The sequence below is a fragment of the Pelophylax lessonae genome, assembly GCF_965119305.1.
Source record: "Pelophylax lessonae genome assembly, chromosome: 11".
NCBI lineage: Eukaryota > Metazoa > Chordata > Amphibia > Anura > Ranidae > Pelophylax > Pelophylax lessonae.
Genome location: NC_138778.1, coordinates 234,318,003 through 234,338,471, shown reverse-complemented (window position 1 = coordinate 234,338,471; position 20,469 = coordinate 234,318,003). Strand labels below are relative to the sequence as shown.

Below are 20,469 nucleotides of genomic sequence, written 5' to 3'. Positions count from 1 at the left end.
ACCCCCTTGAAATTTCCCACATTTTCTCATGTTCCAACCAAAACCGTAAATGTATTTTATTGGGATTTTATGTGATAGACCGACACAAAGTGGCCATAATTGTGAAGAGGAAGGAAAATGATAAATGATACAAATAAATCTGTGAAAAGTGTGGCTGCATTTGTATTCACCCCCCGGAGTCAATCCTTTGTAGAACCGCCTTTCCCTGCAATTACAGCTGGGAGTCTTTTTGGGGATGTCTCTACCAGCTTTGCACATCTAGAGAGGACATTTCTGCCCATTCTTCTTTGCAGAATATCTCATCTCTGTCAGATTGGATGGAGAGCGTCTGTGAACAGCAATTTTCAAGTCTTGCCACAGATTCTCAATGTGATTTAGGTCTGGACAGTGACTGGGCCATTCTAACACATGAATATGCTTTGATGTAAACCATTCCATTGTAGCTCTGGCTGGATGTTTCGGGGCGTTGTCCTGCTAAAAGGTGAACCTCCGCCCCAGTCTCAAGTCTTTTCTTCTAAGATTGTCCTGTATTTGGCTCCATCCATCTTCCCATCAACTCTGACCAGCTTCCCTGTCCCTGCTGAAGAAAAGCATCCCCACACCATGATGCTGCCACCACCATGTTTCACAGTGGGGATGGTGTGTTCAGGGTGATGAGCAGTGTTAGTTTTCCCCCACACATAGCGTTTTGCTTTTAGGCCAAAAAGTTTGGTAAAATTTTGGTTTCATCTGAGCAGAGCTCCTCCCGCCACATGTTTGCTGTGTCCCCCACATGGCTTCTCACAAACTGCAATCAGGACTTCTTATGGCTTTCTTCCACCAATGGCTTTCTTCTTCTCACTCTTCCATAAAGGGCAGATTTGTGGAGCGCACGACTAATAGTTGTCCTGTGGACAGATTCTCCCACCTGAGCTGTGGATCTCTGCAGCTCCTCCAGAGTTCCCATGGGCCTCTTGGCTGCTTCTCTGATGAATTCTCTCCTTGCCCGGCCGGTCAGTTTAGGTGGACGGCCATGTCTTGGTAGGGGCCCGGCCGTCAGTTTAGTTGGGCGGCCATGTCTTGGTAGGGGCCCGGCCGGTCAGTTTAGGTGGACGGCCATGTCTTGGTAGGGTTACAGTTGTGCCATACTCTTTCCATTCTCCCATGATGGATTGAACAGCGCTCCGTGAGATGGTCAAAGCTTGGGAGATTATTTTATAACCTAACCCTGCTTTACACTTCTTCACAACTTTATCCCTGACCTGTCTGCTGTGTCCCTTGGCCTTCATGATGCTGTTTGTTTACTAAGGTTCTCTAACAAACCTCTGAGGGCTTCACAGAACAGCTGTATTTATACTGAGATTAAATGACACACAGGGGGATTCTATTTACTAATTAGGTGACTTCTGAAGGCAATTGGTTCCACTAGATCTTAGCAAGGGGTATCAGAGTAAAGGGGGGTGAATACAAATGCAGCCACACTATTCACAGATTTATTTGTATCATTTATCATTTTCCTTCCATTTCACAATTATGGCCACTTTGTGTCGGTCTATCACATAAATTCCCAATAAAATACATTTACGTTTTTGGTTGTAACATGACAAAATGTGGAAAATCTCAAGGGGTGTGAATACTTTTTCAAGGCACTGGTGATCAGTCATGGGAAGTCCAAAATGTTACAGTTGTCACCAGAACAGGGATAGAAGGGAAATCTTCCAATGGGGACACTTGTTCAGGTGACAACCTAGAAGTGATTTCTTTCTCCCTTCCTGCTGTGTCTATAGGACAGGAAGTGTGGGGAAAACCTTTTTCCTTCTCTCTATAAATCAGAAGAGACGAGTCTGAGGTTGATAAGCGATTGAACAGAGAGCGATGATTGGATATCGGTAGTAGAAATACTCACGCGTTTCTCTCTCCCATCGCAGACTATTCCTGGCGCCGGGCGCTCGGCGGTGGATTAACATTGATGGTAAAACGATGGACATCACGGTGAAAGGACTCAAGCACCCCCATCGCTATGTGCTGGACGCCGCCCAGACCCACATCTACATGCTGATGAAAAAGGTTTGTCGTTCTTCTGGGGCGGGGTGGGCGTGTCTGCCCCGCCCCCTGCGCACATTTTACCATCTTCTCTTGTCTCCTAGTAGGATTCCTACGCTCGCTACCTGAAATCGCCCATCTACAAGGAGATGCTGAACAAGGCCATAGAGCCCCAAGAGACCAAAAAGAGGTGGGCGGAGCTTTGTGCGCGGACATGCTGCGTTCGGACGGTCTGTAACTGAGCGCGCCAGTCTGAGGGATTGATCCTATAGGACATTGGTGGGGAACCTTGGCACCTCAGATGTTTTGGAACTACATTTCCCATGATGCTCAACTACACTGCAGAGTGCATGAGCATCATGGGAAATATAGTTCCAAAACATCTGGGGAGCCAAGCTCCGCCATCACTGCCTCAGATAATAAGCAGCCGCCATGGCGCTATGTTGATCGGTACTGTGCATGGTTTTGGGTGAGACGAATCCATAAGAGGCATTGGAGAAGGCACTATGGATGAATGCTGCTCATCCGGTAACCTATTGCACATACAGGAAATAAACAGAAGAGGGCGTCTGCAACTAAGTGTAGTAGAGGATACACTACACTTAGATTTTGGCGCCCTCTTCTTATTTCCTGTAAGTGTAGTGTATCCTCTACTACACTTAGGTGTCAGAACCCCACCATGGAAAGCACCAGAGTGTGGAAGGGAAGCCATGGCAGACCCCCACTATGAAGAGTACCAAAGTGTGGAAGCCATGGTGTCAGAAACCCACAATGGAAAGCACCTGAGTGTGGAAGCCATGGCAGAACCCCACCATGAAGAGTAGCCAAGTGTGGAAGCCATGGTGTCAGAACCCCACCATGGAAAGCACCAGAGTGCAGAAGCCATGGTGTCAGAACCCCACCATGGAAAGCACCAGAGTGTGGAAGCCATGGTGTCAGAACCCCACCATGGAAAGCACCTGAGTGTGGAAGCCATGGTGTCAGAACCCCACCATGGAAAGCACCAGAGTGCAGAAGCCATGGTGTCAGAACCCCACCATGGAAAGCACCAGAGTGCAGAAGCCATGGTGTCAGAACCCCACCATGGAAAGCACCAGAGTGCGGAAGCCATGGTGTAAGAACCCCACAATGGAAAGTACCAGAGTGTGGAAGCCATGGTGTAAGAACCCCACCATGGAAAGCACCAGAGTGTTGAAGGGAAGCCATGGCAGACCCCCACCATGAAGAGTACCAGAGTGTGGAAGCCATGGTGCCAGAACCCCACCATGGAAAGCACCAGAGTGCGAAAGCCATGGTGTCAGAACCCCACCATGGAAAGCACCAGAGTGTGGAAGCCATGGTGTCAGAACCCCACCATGGAAAGCACCAGAGTGTTGAAGGGAAGCCATGGCAGACCCCCACCATGAAGAGTACCAGAGTGTGGAAGCCATGGTGCCAGAACCCCACCATGGAAAGCACCAGAGTGCGGAAGCCATGGTGTAAGAACCCCACAATGGAAAGTACCAGAGTGTGGAAGCCATGGTGTCAGAACCCCACCATGGAAAGCACCAGAGTGTGGAAGGGAAGCCATGGCAGACCCCCACCATGAAGAGTACCAGAGTGTGGAAGCCATGGTGCCAGAACCCCACCATGGAAAGCACCAGAGTGCGAAAGCCATGGTGTCAGAACCCCACCATGGAAAGCACCAGAGTGTGGAAGCCATGGTGTCAGAACCCCACCATGGAAAGCACCAGAGTGTGGAAGCCATGGTGTCCTTCTCCAATGCCTCTTATGGATTTCTCTAACCCAAAACCATGCACAGTACCGATCAACATAGCGCCATGGCTGCTGCTTAGTATCTGAGGCAGTGATGGTGAACATTGGCTCTCCTGATGTTTTGGAGCTACATTTCCCATGATGCTGATGCACTCTGCAGTGTAGTTGAGCATCATGGGAAATGTAGTTCCAAAACATCTGGAGTGCCAAGATTCTCCATCACTGAGGTATTGATCCTGCTACCTTCATGGGGTCGGCGGGGAATGTTTTTGCTCCCATAAGCCTTCATTTGTCTCATTTTCACCAGGAAGCGGATGGGGGGGGGGGGGTGTTTCTTACCAAAACAAAAAATGAATAGTGAGAACAAGGGGCACAAATCCCACTTTTATTGGTTAGATGTGTCTGAACTGACTGGAATCTGATTGGCCAGATAAGTTCTTGTGTGCTGGACTACAGAACACCTCCCCCTCCCATTATCTGCATAAAAATACACTGGAGATGTTCTCCAGCAGGGGACAACCGGGCAGGGCTGACAACGCTGCTTTGGATTTCAGTGTAGCAGAGGCAGCGTTGTCAGATCACTACAGGAAGTGAGGAGCTCCCTGGATTCCTGACACTTGCAAGGATTTAAAGGGACAGAGCATGGAACATAGGCATGTATTGTTTTATCTTTATGGTTTAAACCACTTATCCTTCGGTGGACGTCATCTGAAATCCTAGACTTTGAGTGGAGATATCGGGATGATGGCTGCAGGCATCTTTAAAATATCATTTTTTTCGGCTGGCGATTCCTTCACATGTAAAAGCAATCCTAGCCGCTTTGTTCAGCCACTTAATTGCTTTTACAGGCGGTGGGAGGGGAGGTCATCCATTCACCCCCCCCCCCCCACCTTCCACCCCCCACCATCACCACCACCACTCTCTGTTGCTTCACTGGTCTTTCCCATGCGATCGGAGCTGAAGAATAAATCAGCTGGCGGCGGCAGCTTACCATAGAGCTGGCCGTGGACCAGATCTTCCCTGACCATCTCTATGACCCTCAGAGGGCGGAAGCGACGTCATGATGTCACTTCCGGCATCGGCAGATGTAAACACTGCCAGTTGTTTTTAGCTGGAAAGCCTGAGATCGATATATATATATATATATATTTTTTTTTTTTTTGGATCTCAGGCTTTCCAGCCTAGAGGAGAGATGTGGGGTCTTATAGATCCCAGATGTCTCCATAAAGAGGACCTGTCATGCCCTATTCCTAATACAGGGGATGTTTACATCGCTTGTAATAGGACTAAAAGTGATCAAAAAAAAAAAATGAAAGGCCCATCCTGTGTGCTCTGTCTGGCGGGGCCCGTCTGGTGTGCTCTGTCTGGCATGGCCCGTCCCGTGTGCTCTGTCTGGCATGGCCCATCCCGTATGCTTTGTCTGGCGGGGCCTGTCGTCCCGTGTGCTCTGTCTGGCGGGGCCCATCCTGTGTGTTCTGTCTGGCGGGGCCCATCCTGTGTGCTGTGTCTGGCGGGGCCCGTCGTCCCGTGTGCTCTGTCTGGCGGGGCCCGTCGTCCCGTGTGCTCTGTCTGGCGGGGCCCGTCGTCCCGTGTGCTCTGTCTGGCGGGGCCCGTCGTCCCGTGTGCTCTGTCTGGCGGGGCCCGTCGTCCCGTGTGCTCTGTCTGGCGGGGCCCGTCGTCCCGTGTGCTCTGTCTGGCGGGGCCCGTCCCGTGTAGTCTGTCTGGCATGGCCCATCCCGTGTGCTCTGTCTGGCGGGGCCCGTCCCGTGTAGTCTGTCTGGCATGGCCCGTCCCATGTGCTCTTTCTGGCGGGGCCCATCCCGTGTATTCTGTCTGGCGTGGCCCGTCCCGTGTATTCTGTCTGGCGTGGCCCGTCCCGTGTAGTCTGTCTGGCGTGGCCCGTCCCGTGTAGTCTGTCTGGCGTGGCCCGTCCCGTGTAGTTTGTCTGGTGGGGCCCGTCCCGTGTATTCTGTCTGGCGTGGCCCGTCCCGTGTAGTCTGTCTGGCGTGGCCCGTCCCGTGTAGTCTGTCTGGCGTGGCCCGTCCCGTGTAGTCTGTCTGGCGTGGCCCGTCCCGTGTAGTCTGTCTGGCGTGGCCCGTCCCGTGTAGTCTGTCTGGCGTGGCCCGTCCCGTGTAGTCTGTCTGGCGGGGCCCATCCCGTGTGCTCTGTCTGGCGGGGGCCCATCCCGTGTGCTCTGTCTGGCGGGGCCCTTCCCGTGTAGTCTGTCTGGCATGGCCCATCCCGTGTGCTCTGTCTGGCGGGGCCCATCCCGTGTAGTCTGTCTGGCGGGGCCCGTCCCGTGTAGTCTGCCTGGCATGGCCCGTCCCGTGTGCTCTGTCTGGCGGGGCCCCGTCCCGTGTGCTCTGTCTGGCGGGGCCCCGTTCCGTGTGCTCTGTCTGGCGGGGCCCCGTCCCGTGTGCTCTGTCTGGCGGGGCCCGTCCCGTGTGCTCTGTCTGGCGGGGCCCGTCCCGTGTAGTCTGTCTGGCGGGGCCCATCCCGTGTGCTCTGTCTGGCGGGGCCCGTCCCGTGTAGTCTGTCTGGCGGGGCCCATCCCGTGTAGTCTGTCTGGCGGGGCCCGTCCCGTGTGGTCTGTCTGGCGTGGCCCGTCCCGTGTGGTCTGTCTGGCGTGGCCCGTCCCGTGTGGTCTGTCTGGCGTGGCCCGTCCCGTGTGCTCTGTCTGGCGGGGCCCATCCCGTGTGCTCTGTCTGGCGGGGCCCGTCCCGTGTGCTCTGTCTGGCGGGGCCCGTCCCGTGTGCTCTGTCTGGCCGGGCCCCGTCCCGTGTGCTCTGTCTGGCGGGGCCCCGTCCCGTGTAGTCTGTCTGGCATGGCCCATCCCGTGTGCTCTGTCTGGCGGGGCCCGTCCCGTGTAGTCTGTCTGGCATGGCCCGTCCCATGTGCTCTTTCTGGCGGGGCCCATCCCGTGTAGTCTGTCTGGTGGGGCCCGTCCCGTGTATTCTGTCTGGCGTGGCCCGTCCCGTGTATTCTGTCTGGCGTGGCCCGTCCCGTGTAGTCTGTCTGGCGTGGCCCGTCCCGTGTAGTCTGTCTGGCGTGGCCCGTCCCGTGTAGTCTGTCTGGCGTGGCCCGTCCCGTGTAGTCTGTCTGGCGTGGCCCATCCCGTGTAGTCTGTCTGGCGTGGCCCGTCCCGTGTGCTCTGTCTGGCGGGGCCCATCCCGTGTGCTCTGTCTGGCGGGGCCCATCCCGTGTGCTCTGTCTGGCGGGGCCCTTCCCGTGTAGTCTGTCTGGCATGGCCCGTCCCGTGTAGTCTGTCTGGCATGGCCCGTCCCGTGTGCTCTGTCTGGCGGGGCCCCGTCCCGTGTGCTCTGTCTGGCGGGGCCCCGTCCCGTGTGCTCCGTCTGGCGGGGCCCCGTCCCGTGTAGTCTGTCTGGCGGGGCCCCGTCCCGTGTGCTCTGTCTGGCGGGGCCCATCCCGTGTAGTCTGTCTGGCGGGGCCCGTCCCGTGTAGTCTGTCTGGCATGGCCCGTCCCGTGTGCTCTGTCTGGCGGGGCCCCGTCCCGTGTGCTCTGTCTGGCGGGGCCCCGTTCCGTGTGCTCTGTCTGGCGGGGCCCCGTCCCGTGTGCTCTGTCTGGCGGGGCCCCGTCCCGTGTGCTCTGTCTGGCGGGGCCCGTCCCGTGTGCTCTGTCTGGCGGGGCCCGTCCCGTGTAGTCTGTCTGGCGGGGCCCACCCCGTGTGCTCTGTCTGGCGGGGCCCATCCCGTGTGCTCTGTCTGGCGGGGCCCTTCCCGTGTAGTCTGTCTGGCGGGGCCCGTCCCGTGTAGTCTGTCTGGCGTGGCCCGTCCCGTGTGGTCTGTCTGGCGTGGCCCGTCCCGTGTAGTCTGTCTGGCGTGGCCCGTCCCGTGTAGTCTGTCTGGCGGGGCCCGTCCCGTGTGCTCTGTCTGGCGGGGCCCCGTCCCGTGTGCTCTGTCTGGCGGGGCCCCGTCCCGTGTGCTCTGTCTGGCGGGGCCCGTCCCGTGTGCTCTGTCTGGCGGGGCCCGTCCCGTGTAGTCTGTCTGGCATGGCCCGTCCCGTGTGCTCTGTCTGGCGGGGGCCCGTCCCGTGTGCTCTGTCTGGCGGGGTCCGTCCCGTGTAGTCTGTCTGGCATGGCCTGTCCCGTGTGCTCTGTCTGGCGGGGCCCGTCCCGTGTGCTCTGTCTGGCGGGGCCCATCCTGTGTGCTCTGTCTGGGGAATTGTAGTACATTGTAATAATATTTAGGGCAGTGATGGCGAGCCTTAGCACCATAGATGTTTTGGAACTATATTTCCCATGATGCTCATGCACTCTGCAGTGTAGTTGAGCATCATGAGAAATGTAGTTCCAAAACATCTGGGGTGCCAAGGCTCGCCATCACTGATTTAGGAGATCTTTGTATGGCTGAAGCTACGCAGAAATATTATTGGTGCTTTGCTGCCCTCTAGTGGCCATTTGTGGCATTACAAGCAGGTTGTCAGACTGTGTGTGACACACTGTAGAATGTAGAAGGTGTTCTTGGTGCTCCCAGGATGATGAGATCTTTATATTTCTGGCTCTGCAGGAGGTTCCCGCCATCCTTGTAGGATTTCTAGTTTATAATGTACGGAATGTAAGATCAGAGTGTGGACTCCTCCGCTGTGCCGGGAGATCTCACCTCTGGAGTCACTCCACTGAACTAAGACTTTGATGTTCTCTTCTCTTATTGTCAGCTTTTCTTTCCTCTTCAGCCACGTAATGTGGAAGTCCAAATACCCCTGAGAGCCAAATATACCCAATTTTACCCCATTGGAAGGATTTCCTGCCGGACCCCAGAAAGGCAGCTGGATCAATTTCCTAAAACTGTCCTTTATAGATTAAACTGTGAAGGCCATTGCTTATCTGACCGGTTTCTAATATTCATTAGTCATTTTATCATAAATGCCTCAAGCAGTATGTCATTGGCCAGCTTGGCCACTCTTGGTGTAAAGAATCCTTCCGAAAATGATGATAAAATATATTTCCTCCACACACCTTTGATGCCTCATTATCCTTTATATAGTCCTTAGAATAGATACAAATTGTTCAATGAAACAACATGTTCTAAGGCTAGGACTGGAGATCTGTCAGCCTGCACTAAGCTCTCCCAAAGACAGCGGGGGAAGGGGGTGGGGCTCAGTAAGAAGTGACTATAGATTAGAGAGTACCACAGTGCGAAAGCCATGGTGTCAGAACTACACCATGGATAGGACCAGAGTGTGGAAGCCATGGTGTCTGAACCCCACCATGGAAAGCACCAGAGTGTGGAAGCCATGGTGTCTGAACCCCACCATGGAAAGCACCAGAGTGTGGAAGCCATGGTGTCTGAACCCCACCATGGAAAGCACCAGAGTGTGGAAGCCATGGTGTCTGAACCCCACCATGGAAAGCACCAGAGTGTGGAAGCCATGGTGTCTGAACCCCACCATGGAAAGCACCAGAGTGTGGAAGCCATGGTGTCTGAACCCCACCATGGAAAGCACCAGTGTGTGGAAGCCATGGTGTCAGAACCCCACCATGGATAGGACCAGAGTGTGGAAGCCATGGTATCTGAACCTCAACATGGAAAGCACCAGAGTGTGGAAGTCATGGCAGAACCCCACCATGAAGAGTACCAAAGTGTGGAATCCATGGTGTCAAAACCCCACCATGGAAAGCACCAGAGTGTTGAAGCCATGGTGTCAGAACCCCACCACGGAAAGCACCAGAGTGTTGAAGCCATGGTGTCAGAGCCCCACCATGGAAAGCACCAGAGTGCGGAAGCCATGGTGTCAGAACCCCACCATGGAAAGCACCAGAGTGCGGAAGCCATGGTGTCAGAACCCCACCATGGAAAGCACCAGAGTGCGGAAGCCATGGTGTCAGAACCCTACCATGGAAAGCACCAGAGTGCGGCAGCCATGGTGTCAGAACCCCGCCATGGAAAGCACCAGAGTGCGGAAGCCATGGTGTCAGAACCCCACCATGGAAAGCACCAGAGTGCGGAAGCCATGGTGTCAGAACCCCACCATGGATAGCACCAGAGTGTGGAAGCCATGGTGTCCAAAGCCCACCATGGATAGCCCCAGAGTGTGGAAGCCATGGTGTCCAAACCCCACCATGGATAGCACCAGAGTGCGCAAGCCATGGTGTCAGAACCCCACCATGGAAAGCACCAGAGTGTTGAAGCCATGGTGTCAGAACCCCACCACGGAAAGCACCAGAGTGTTGAAGCCATGGTGTCAGAGCCCCACCATGGAAAGCACCAGAGTGCGGAAGCCATGGTGTCAGAACCCCACCATGGAAAGCACCAGAGTGCGGAAGCCATGGTGTCAGAACCCCACCATGGAAAGCACCAGAGTGCGGAAGCCATGGTGTCAGAACCCCACCATGGAAAGCACCAGAGTGCGGAAGCCATGGTGTCAGAACCCTACCATGGAAAGCACCAGAGTGCGGCAGCCATGGTGTCAGAACCCCGCCATGGAAAGCACCAGAGTGCGGAAGCCATGGTGTCAGAACCCCACCATGGAAAGCACCAGAGTGCGGAAGCCATGGTGTCAGAACCCCACCATGGATAGCACCAGAGTGTGGAAGCCATGGTGTCCAAAGCCCACCATGGATAGCCCCAGAGTGTGGAAGCCATGGTGTCCAAACCCCACCATGGATAGCACCAGAGTGCGCAAGCCATGGTGTCAGAACCCCACCATGGAAAGCACCAGAGTGTTGAAGCCATGGCTGAACCCCACCATGAAGAGTACCAGAGTGTGGAAGCCATGATGTCAGTACCCCACTATGGAGAGTACCGGAGATTGCAGGAAGAGGCTGGGAGAGATTGGATGGGTAAATCCTCCTGTATGGTTTTCATTTGACCAATCCCATTGTCCTTAATCTAAGAGAAGAGTTGTGTTGTGGGAATGATGGTAGAGCTGAAGGTGGAAATAATGGCAGGGATGATGGGGGATTGATGATGTTGGGAATGATGGGAGAATGATGGTGGGAATAATGGTGGGGTTGATGTGGGGAATAATGACAGGGGTGATGGGGGAATGATGATGGTGATGATGGTGGTAATGATGTGGAGGCAATGTTGGGAATGATAATGGCAAAAATGATGCGGGGATGTTGTTGGGAATGATGGAAGAACAATGGTAATGTTTGTAATGATAACAGGGGTGATGGGGGAATGATGGTGGGTATGATGTCGAGAGTGATGGTGGGGATGATGTGGAGGCAATGTTGGGAATGAAAGGAATGATGGGGGAGTGATGCAGGTGGGAATACGGGCAAGGATGATGACGGGGATGATGTTGATGATGATGTAGAGAATGATGGTAGGGGTGATGGGGGAATGATGGTGAGGATGTTGGGAATGATATTGAGGATAATGGGGGAATGATGGTGGGGATTATGGGGAGATGATGGGGGAATGATGGCAGAGATATACAACAAAATCAAAATGGGTGGGACTTTGAGGCACCAATGATCAAAAAAACGGGTATATATAAAAATACAAAATGTTTTATTTAGAACATAATTTAAAACCTCAAAAAGAGGTATAAAACACCACACATTGAATAAGTAAAGAAGACTTAACATATGGTATTCTAAATCTGCCACATGGGCTGAGAGGCCCAGTGGTAACCCCTACTCATTTCAACTAGTAGAGGCTTCCTCAGGGGGTTCTAGCAGACAGAAATAGTATATTCTATAAAAGAAATATGCCTTTTAGCCCATATCTGTTTTTCTGATCATTGGTGCCTCAAAGTCCCACCCATTTTGTTTGTTTTGTATATTTTGCTATCGGGGATTGGCACCCTTACCCTTTGAGCTTTATTAGACACACGTGTTATACTTTTTGAATGATGGCGGAGATGATGGGGGAATGATGGTTGGAATGATGGTGGAAATGATGGGGAATGATGGTGGAGATAATGGGGGAATGATTGTGAGGATGTTGTGAATTATAGCAGAGATGATGGGGAAATGATGACAGGGGTGATGATGGAATGATGAGAGGGATGATTTTGGGGATGATGGGGGAATGACGACAGGGGAGATGATGTTGGGAATAATGACAGGGATGAAGTTGGAAATGATGGGGGGAATGATAGAGGAATATTGGTGGGGTGATGGGGAAATTATGGCAGGGATGATGGTGGGAATGATGTTGGAGAGGATGGGGGAATGATATTGGAAATGATGGGGATGATGTTGGGAATGATGACGAGGATGATGTTGAAAATCATGGTGGAGATTATGGAAGAATGATGGCGAGAATGATGTTGGAGATGATGGCGGGAATGATGACTGGGATGATGGTGTAGACGATGTTGAGAATGATGGGGATGATGGTGGGAATGATGTTGAAGATGATGTTGGAGAGGATGGAAGAATGATGTTGGAAATGATGGGAATGATGTTGGAGATGATGGAAATGATGATGAGGATGATGTTGGAAATTATGTAGGAATGATTGGCAGGGATGATAGTGGAGATGATGGTAGAATGATGGCAGAAATGATGTTGGAGATGATGGCGGGAATGAGGGCAGGGATGACGGTGGAGACTATGTTGGGAGTGATGGTTGGGATGAGGGGATGAAGTTAGGAATGATGGTGGGGATGAAGGGAGAATGATGGGGATGATGTTGGGAATGATGGCTATTCCCAACCTTGCTTTGATGGCACACATCTGTTCCCTGTATAGGGAGACTCGCTATAAGAGAGCCTGAACTGTAACTATCAGCAGATTGGAGGCTCGGAACTCTTCCTGCCATGTATCCCCTCTCCCCACTTTTCACTATAATCCCACTCCACCCCGGAAGCCCCTCTGTATTTCCCATGAACCACTTGCACTTTTTATGTAAATTCTGAACCCCTTCCCCACTGTTCCCATCATCTTCTGAACTTTTTCCAATGTCCCACCTTTGCTGTGAGTTTTTTTTCTTTCTGCTTTTCCACTGAACTCTTCCCCACACTTGTCCCATCTCTCTTCACCTTTCCCAGGGGCTCTTCTTTGTCCGCCTTTATGCTGAGGATGCTTCCCCTTCCCATCACCTTTTCCAGCGACTCCTCCCTCTTTTCCTGCCTTTCCCAGGGACTCCTCCCTCTGTCCCTGCTATTCCTAGGGACTCCTCCCTCTGTCCCTACCTTTCCCAGGGACTCCTCCCCCTGTTCCTGCCTTTTCCAGAGACTCCTTCCTCTGTTCCTGCCTTTCCCAGGGACTCCTCCCTCTGTTCCTGCCTTTCCCAGAGACTCCTTCCTCTGTTCCTGCCTTTCCCAGGGACTTCTCCCTCTGTTCCTGCCTTTTCCAGAGACTCCTCCCTCTGTTCCTGCCTTTCCCAGAGACTCCTTCCTCTGTTCCTGCCTTTCCCAGGGACTCCTCCCCCTGTTCCTGCCTTTTCCAGAGACTCCTTCCTCTGTTCCTGCCTTTCCCAGGGACTCCTCCCTCTGTTCCTGCCTTTCCCAGAGACTCCTTCCTCTGTTCCTGCCTTTCCCAGGGACTCCTCCCTCTGTTCCTGCCTTTCCCAGAGACTCCTCTCTCTGTTCCTGCATTTCCCAGAGACTCCTCCCTCTGTTCCTGCATTTCCCAGAGACTCCTCCCTCTTTTCCTGCCTTTGCCAGGGACTCCTCCCTCTGTCCCTGCTATTCCCAGGGACTCCTCCCTCTGTCCCTACCTTTCCCAGGGACTCCTCCCCCTGTTCCTGCCTTTTCCAGAGACTCCTTCCTCTGTTCCTGCCTTTCCCAGGGACTCCTCCCTCTTTTCCTGCCTTTCCCAGAGACTCCTTCCTCTGTTCCTGCCTTTCCCAGGGACTCCTCCCTCTGTTCCTGCCTTTCCCAGAGACTCCTCCCTCTGTTCCTGCATTTCCCAGAGACTCCTCCCTCTGTTCCTGCATTTCCCAGAGACTCCCCCCCTCTGTTCCTGCCTTTCCCAGAGACTCCTCCCTCTGTCCCTGCCTTTCCCAGGGACTCCTTCCTCTGTTCCTGCCTTTCCCAGAGACCCCCCCCCTCTGTTCCTGCCTTTCCCAGAGACTCCTCCCTCTGTTCCTGCCTTTCCCAGAGACTCCTCCCTCTGTTCCTGCCTTTCCCAGAGACTCCTCCCTCTGTTCCTGCCTTTTCCAGGGACTCCTCCCTCTTTTCTTGCCTTAACCAGAAACTCCTCCCTCTGTTCCTGCCTTATCCAGAAACTCCTCCCTCTGTTCCTGCCTTAACCAGTGATTCCCCTCTGTCCCTGCCTTTCCCAGTGACTCCCCTTCTGTTCCTGCCTTTCCCAGAGACTCCTCCCTCTGTTCCTGCCTTTCCCAGTGACTCCCCTTCTGTTCCTGCCTTTCCCAGTGACTCCCCCTCTGTTCCTGCCTTTCCCAGAGACTCCTCCCTCTGTTCCTGCCTTTCCCAGAGACTCCTCCCTCTTTTCTGCCTTTCCCAGAGACTCCTCCCTCTGTTCCTGCCTTTCCCAGAGACTCCTCCCTCTGTTCCTGCCTTTCCCAGTGACTACCCCTCTGTTCCTGCCTTTCCCAGTGACTACCCCTCTGTTCCTGTCTTTCCCAGTGACTCCCCCTCTGTTCCTGCCTTTCCCAGTGACTCCCCTCTGTTCCTGCCTTTCCCAGTGACCCCTCCCTCTGTTCCTACCTAGGAACAGAGGGAGGAGTCCCTCTAGCATCTCGGATTAGGAATTCCCCCCACTGTCTGTACAGCAGGCACAGTGCAGGATGAGCGACCTCCTGGCTTATTCTTAGAGCAGGTACTTTGTTGGACTACTTGTTTTTGGTCCAAGGACTATATAAAGGACAACAGGGTTCTCTGCAGTAAGAGCAGTCAAGCTGTTGAACTGCATGAGGCAGTCCCTGCTGCAGCCTCCTACCTTGTAACTTGCTACAAAGTTACAATGTACAGTCTGGGGGAGGGGAGACTGAGGAAATGCTTCCTCCTGCCTGCAGCAGACTGATGACATCATCTCAGCCCAGGCACAGTCAGTGACTGCAGCTGAAAGCCGGTTTTTTAGTGATAAAAGTGGCTTTTTTTACAATTGATTCTTCTCTTCTGTGGAATGTCAGGAATTTGTTGCTGAATAAAATGTGACATTTCTTTTACAGCAGTAACTTCCCGTTCATGCGCAGACATCGGCGGTCCAGCCCCAGCCCGGTGATCCTGCGGCAGCTTGAGGAAGAGGCCAAAGCCAAAGAGGCAGCCAATACAGTGGACATCACGCAGGTCATGAGCAAACTAGACCGCAGGAATCAGCCAAAGGCCACCTAAACCCGGGGCCCCGCTGGGATGGGGACCCCATAATTATCACAATGAGATACCATGTAGTTCCAGGGAGAGAAACTTAGAGCAAGAAATGGAAAGATTTCTACAGTTCCAGAATTTGCCACTAGAGGGCGCCATTGCTTTACATTTCTAGGACAGGCTGTTAGAGTGTAGAAGAGACAAAACTTCCAAGTTATCAAATTTTTATTATACAAAAAAAACTCCGCTAAACTCTGCAGATTATCACGTCTCCGCATCACTGCCTATCACACTCCTCCAGCAGTGCAGAGTATTTCAGGAGAGGAGAGTTATAGAGGAAGGAGCAGAGTCCTCCAGCAGTGCAGAGTATTTCAGGAGAGGAGAGTTATAGAGGAAGAAGCAGAGTCCTCCAGCAGGGCAGAGTATTTCAGGAGAGGAGAGTTATAGAGGAAGGAGCAGAGTCCTCCAGCAGTGCAGAGTATTTCAGGAGAGGAGAGTTATAGAGGAAGGAGCAGAGTCCTCCAGCAGTGCAGAGTATTTCAGGAGAGGAGAGTTCTAGAGGAAGGAGCAGAGTCCTCCAGCAGAGCAGAGTATTTCAGGAGAGGAGAGTTATAGAGGAAGGAGCAGAGTCCTCCAGCAGTGCAGAGTATTTCAGGAGAGGAGAGTTATAGAGGAAGGAGCAGAGTCCTCCAGCAGTGCAGAGTATTTCAGGAGAGGAGAGTTCTAGAGGAAGGAGCAGAGTCCTCCAGCAGAGGAGAGTATTTCAGGAGAGGAGAGTTATAGAGGAAGGAGCAGAGTCCTCCAGCAGAGCAGAGTATTTCAGGAGAGGAGAGTTATAGAGGAAGGAGCAGAGTCCTCCAGCAGTGCAGAGTATTTCAGGAGAGGAGAGTTATAGAGGAAGGAGCAGAGTCCTCCAGCAGTGCAGAGTATTTCAGGAGAGGAGAGTTATAGAGGAAGGAGCAGAGTCCTCCAGCAGTGCAGAGTATTTCAGGAGAGGAGAGTTATAGAGGAAGGTGCAGAGTCCTCCAGCAGTGCAGAGTATTTCAGGAGAGGAGAGTTATAGAGGAAGGAGCAGAGTCCTCCAGCAGAGGAGAGTATTTCAGGAGAGGAGAGTTATAGAGGGAGGAGCAGAGTCCTCCAGCAGTGCAGAGTATTTCAGGAGAGGAGAGTTCTAGAGGAAGGAGCAGAGTCCTCCAGCAGTGCAGAGTATTTCAGGAGAGGAGAGTTATAGAGGAAGGAGCAGAGTCCTCCAGCAGAGGAGAGTATTTCAGGAGAGGAGAGTTATAGAGGGAGGAGCAGAGTCCTCCAGCAGAGGAGAGTATTTCAGGAGAGGAGAGTTAGAGGAAGGAGCAGAGTCCTCCAGCAGTGCAGAGTATTTCAGGAGAGGAGAGTTATAGAGGAAGGAGCAGAGTCCTCCAGCAGAGGAGAGTATTTCAGGAGAGGAGAGTTATAGAGGGAGGAGCAGAGTCCTCCAGCAGTGCAGAGTATTTCAGGAGAGGAGAGTTAGAGGAAGGAGCAGAGTCCTCCAGCAGTGCAGAGTATTTCAGGAGAGGAGAGTTAGAGGAAGGAGCAGAGTCCTCCAGCAGAGCAGAGTATTTCAGGAGAGGAGAAGGAGAGGAGAAGGAGTAGAGTCCTCCAGGAGAGGAGAGTATTTCAGGAGAGGAGAGTTATAGAGGGAGGAGCAGAGTCCTCCAGCAGTGCAGAGTATTTCAGGAGAGGAGAGTTAGAGGAAGGAGCAGAGTCCTCCAGCAGTGCAGAGTATTTCAGGAGAGGAGAGTTAGAGGAAGGAGCAGAGTCCTCCAGCAGAGCAGAGTATTTCAGGAGAGGAGAAGGAGAGGAGAAGGAGTAGAGTCCTCCAGGAGAGGAGAGTCCTGTCCAGGTTTGTGTGGAGTGGCAGGAGACATTTTACATGTAAAATTCCACATCATTGTCAACAGAAATCCGACACGTTTCAGGGTTCTAGAAACCTCTTTATCAGGGCTATACAGAATGATAAAATAATACATTTATACTAAAGAATAAAAAATTACATTTATAGTTGAGTATAAAAAAATACATAATATGAATGAATAAAAGCACATTTTATATTAAGGAATAAAAAAAGAACTTAAGTTAAAAAAAAGAACTTAAATTAAGGGGAAAAAGAACACTTTGTATATTATTGAAAAAAAAAGAAAAAAATTGTATATTAAGGAATAAAAAATAAAAATAAAACGCGTATATTAAGGTATAAAAAAAAAAAATAACATGTATCTTAAGGAATACAAAAGAACACATTTTATATTAGGGAATAAAAAGAACACATTAAAAAACAGAAAAGAATACATTCATATGAAAGAGTGCAAAAAATACTTATATGAGGACACGTATTATATTAAAGACGAATTATTATAAAATGATTTATTATATTAATTATTTATTATAAAAAGATGAATAACCAATAATACAAAGAAGAACACATTAAAATGAGAGCCCTGAGGAAGCGGAAGTTTCTATATATTTGTTGTCTTATAAACAATAAAGTGGTTTTTCCATTTGAAACGTCAGATCAGATTTCTTCTGAAGCTCCACACAAACCCCTCCCCCCACCCCTTCCAGAACTGAAGAAGAGTCTGTGCCCGGGGTTGTTCTTTATTAGGAGCGGGGTGTTGGTGAGGCGGCGCAGTGATCTATGATATAATATGTTGCGGCAGGTCAGCGGCTCGGTCCGCTGGGCGCTGTCCCCGACTTTATTTTCTGTTACATTTATATTCTTCTCCATTGAATGTGTTTATATTGGTGGTGGCTCCGCCCTCTCCATGACATCACTGTCTTTTCTGTTACATTTATATTCTTCTCCTTTGAATGTATTTATATTGGTGGTGGCTCCGCCCTCTAATGACATCACTTTATTTCCTGTTACAACGAAATAAAATCTAAATGTAACCGAAAAGACAGTGATGTCATGGAGCGGGCGGAGTCACCACTAATATAAATACATTCAATGGAATGAAGAAGAATATAAATGTAACAGAAAAGACAGTGATGTCATGGAGAGGGCGGAGCCACCACCAATATAAATAAATACATTGGAGAAGAATATATATGTCTTTTATTGGTGGTGGCTCCGCCCTCTCCATGACATCCCTGTTGTCTTTATTTTCTGTTAAATTCATATTCTCTTCCTTGTATGTATTTATATTAGTGGTGGCTCCGCCCTCTCCATGACATCACTGTTTTTTTCTGTTACACTTATATTCTCTCCCTTATATGTATTTATATTAGTGGTGGCTCCGCCCTCTCCATGACATCACTGTCTTTTCTGTTACATACAATTGAGAATAATATAAATGTAACAGAAAAGACAGTAATGTCATGGAGAGGGCGGAGCCACCACCAATATAAATACATACAATGGATGAAATGTCTTTAATTGGTGGCTCCGCCCTCTCTATGACATTACCGTCTTCTTTATGTTCTGTTATATTTCTTTTCTGTTGTACGTATTTATATTGGTGGTGGTGACTCCGCCCTCCCCATGACATCACTGTCTTTCTTTTCTGTTACATTTATATTCTCTCCTATGTATAATTATATTGGTGGTGGCTCCGCCCTCCTCCCCATGACATCACTGTCTTTTCTGTTACATTTTATATTCTCTCCTATGTATAATTATAATGGTGGTGGCTCCGCCCTCCCCATGACATCACTGTCGTTTCTGTTACATTTGTATTCTTTCCCATGTATATTTATATTGGTGGCTCCGCCCTCCCCATGACATCTTTTCTGCTACATACAATTGAGAAGAATATAAATGTAACAGAAAAGACAGTAATGTCATGGAGAGGGTGGGGCCATCACCAATATAAATACATACAATGGATGAAATGTCTTTTATTGGTGGCTCCACCCTCTCTGTGACATCACCGTCTTCTTTATTTTCTGTTATATTTATTTTCTTTTCTGTTTTATGTATTTATATTGGTGGTGACTCCTCCCTCTCCATGAGATCACTGTCTTTTCTGTTACATTTATATTCTCTCCCTTGTATGTATTTATATTGGTGGTGGCTCCGCCCTCCCCATGACATCACTGTCTTTTCTGTTACATGTATATTCTCTCCTGTGTATAATTATATTGATGGTGGCTCCGCCCTCTCCATGACATCACTGCCTTTTCTGTTACATTTATATTCTTCTCCCTTGTAACAGAAAAGACAGTGATGTCATGGAGAGGGAGGAGTCACTACCAATATAATTCCATACAATAGAAAAGAAATGAAATGTAACAGAAAATAAAGAAGACAGTGATGTCATAGAAATGGCGGAGCCACAAACAATAAAATACATTTATATTCTTCTCCATTGTATGTATTTATATTGGTGGTGGCTCCGCCCTCTCTATGACATCACTGTCTTTTCTGTTACATTTATATTCTTCTCAGTTATATGTAACAGAAAAGACAGTGATGTCATGGAGAGGGTGGGGCCACCACCACTACGGAGCAGAATATAAATGTCTTTCATCGGTTGTGGCTCCGCCCTCTCTATGACATCACTGTCTATATTATTTTCTGTTACATTTATACTCTGCTCCGTTGTATGTATTTTATTGGTGGCGGCTCCGCCCTCCCCATGACATCACTGTCTCTTTTCTGTTGCATTAATATTCTTCTCCTTTGTATGTAACAGAAAAAACAGTGATGTCATGGAGAGGGCGGAGCCACCACCAATATAAATACATACAACGGAGCAGAATATATCATTATTATTATTATACAGGATTTATATAGCGCCGACAGTTTGCGCAGCGCATTACAATATGAGGGAAGACAATTCAGTTACAGTACAATTCAATACAGGAGGATTTAGAGGGCCCTGATCCTTAGAGCTTACAATCTAGAAGGGGGGTCAAGTGAAATATAAATGTCTTTTATTGGTGGTGACTCCGCCCTCTCTATGACATCACTGTCTTTATTATTTTCTTTTACATTGTTATCCTTCTCTGTTGTATTCTATTAGTGGTGGCTCCGCCCTCTCTGACATCACCGTCCTTTATTATTTTCTGTTACATTTATATTCTTCTCCGTTGTATGTATTTATATTGGTGGTGGCTCCGCCCTCTCCATGACATCACTGTCTTTTCTGTTGCATTAATATTCTTCTCCTTTGTATGTAACAGAAAAGACAGTGATGTCATGGAGAGGGCGGAGCCACCACCAATATAAATACATACAACGGAGCAGAATATAAATGTATTTTATTGGTGGTGGCTCCACCCTCTCTATGACATCACTGTCTTTTTATTATTTTCTCCTAAATTGTTATTCTTCTCCTTTGTATTTTATTAGTGGTGGCTCCGCCCTCTCTGACATCACCGTCCTTTATTATTTTCTGTTACATTTATATTCTTTTCTGTTGTATTTTATTGGTGGTGGCTCCACCCTCTCCATGACATCACTGTCTTCCTATTTTTCTGTTATATTTATATTCTTCCCCAACTTTATGTCCTTTATTAGCGGTGAC

At 50.2% G+C, this 20,469-nt stretch overlaps 1 protein-coding gene across 1 annotated transcript in view; it reads left to right on the top strand.

The window, feature by feature from the left end:
• Positions 1–20,469, top strand: part of RGS9 (regulator of G protein signaling 9) — a 99,260-nt gene that overhangs the window by 71,984 nt on the left and 6,807 nt on the right. The window contains exons 15-17 of the mRNA XM_082272755.1: positions 1,908–2,046; positions 2,130–2,212; positions 14,830–14,947. Of these exons, the coding sequence (XP_082128881.1) occupies positions 1,908–2,046; positions 2,130–2,212; positions 14,830–14,947 (340 nt within the window). The remainder of the gene's footprint in view (positions 1–1,907; positions 2,047–2,129; positions 2,213–14,829; positions 14,948–20,469) is intronic.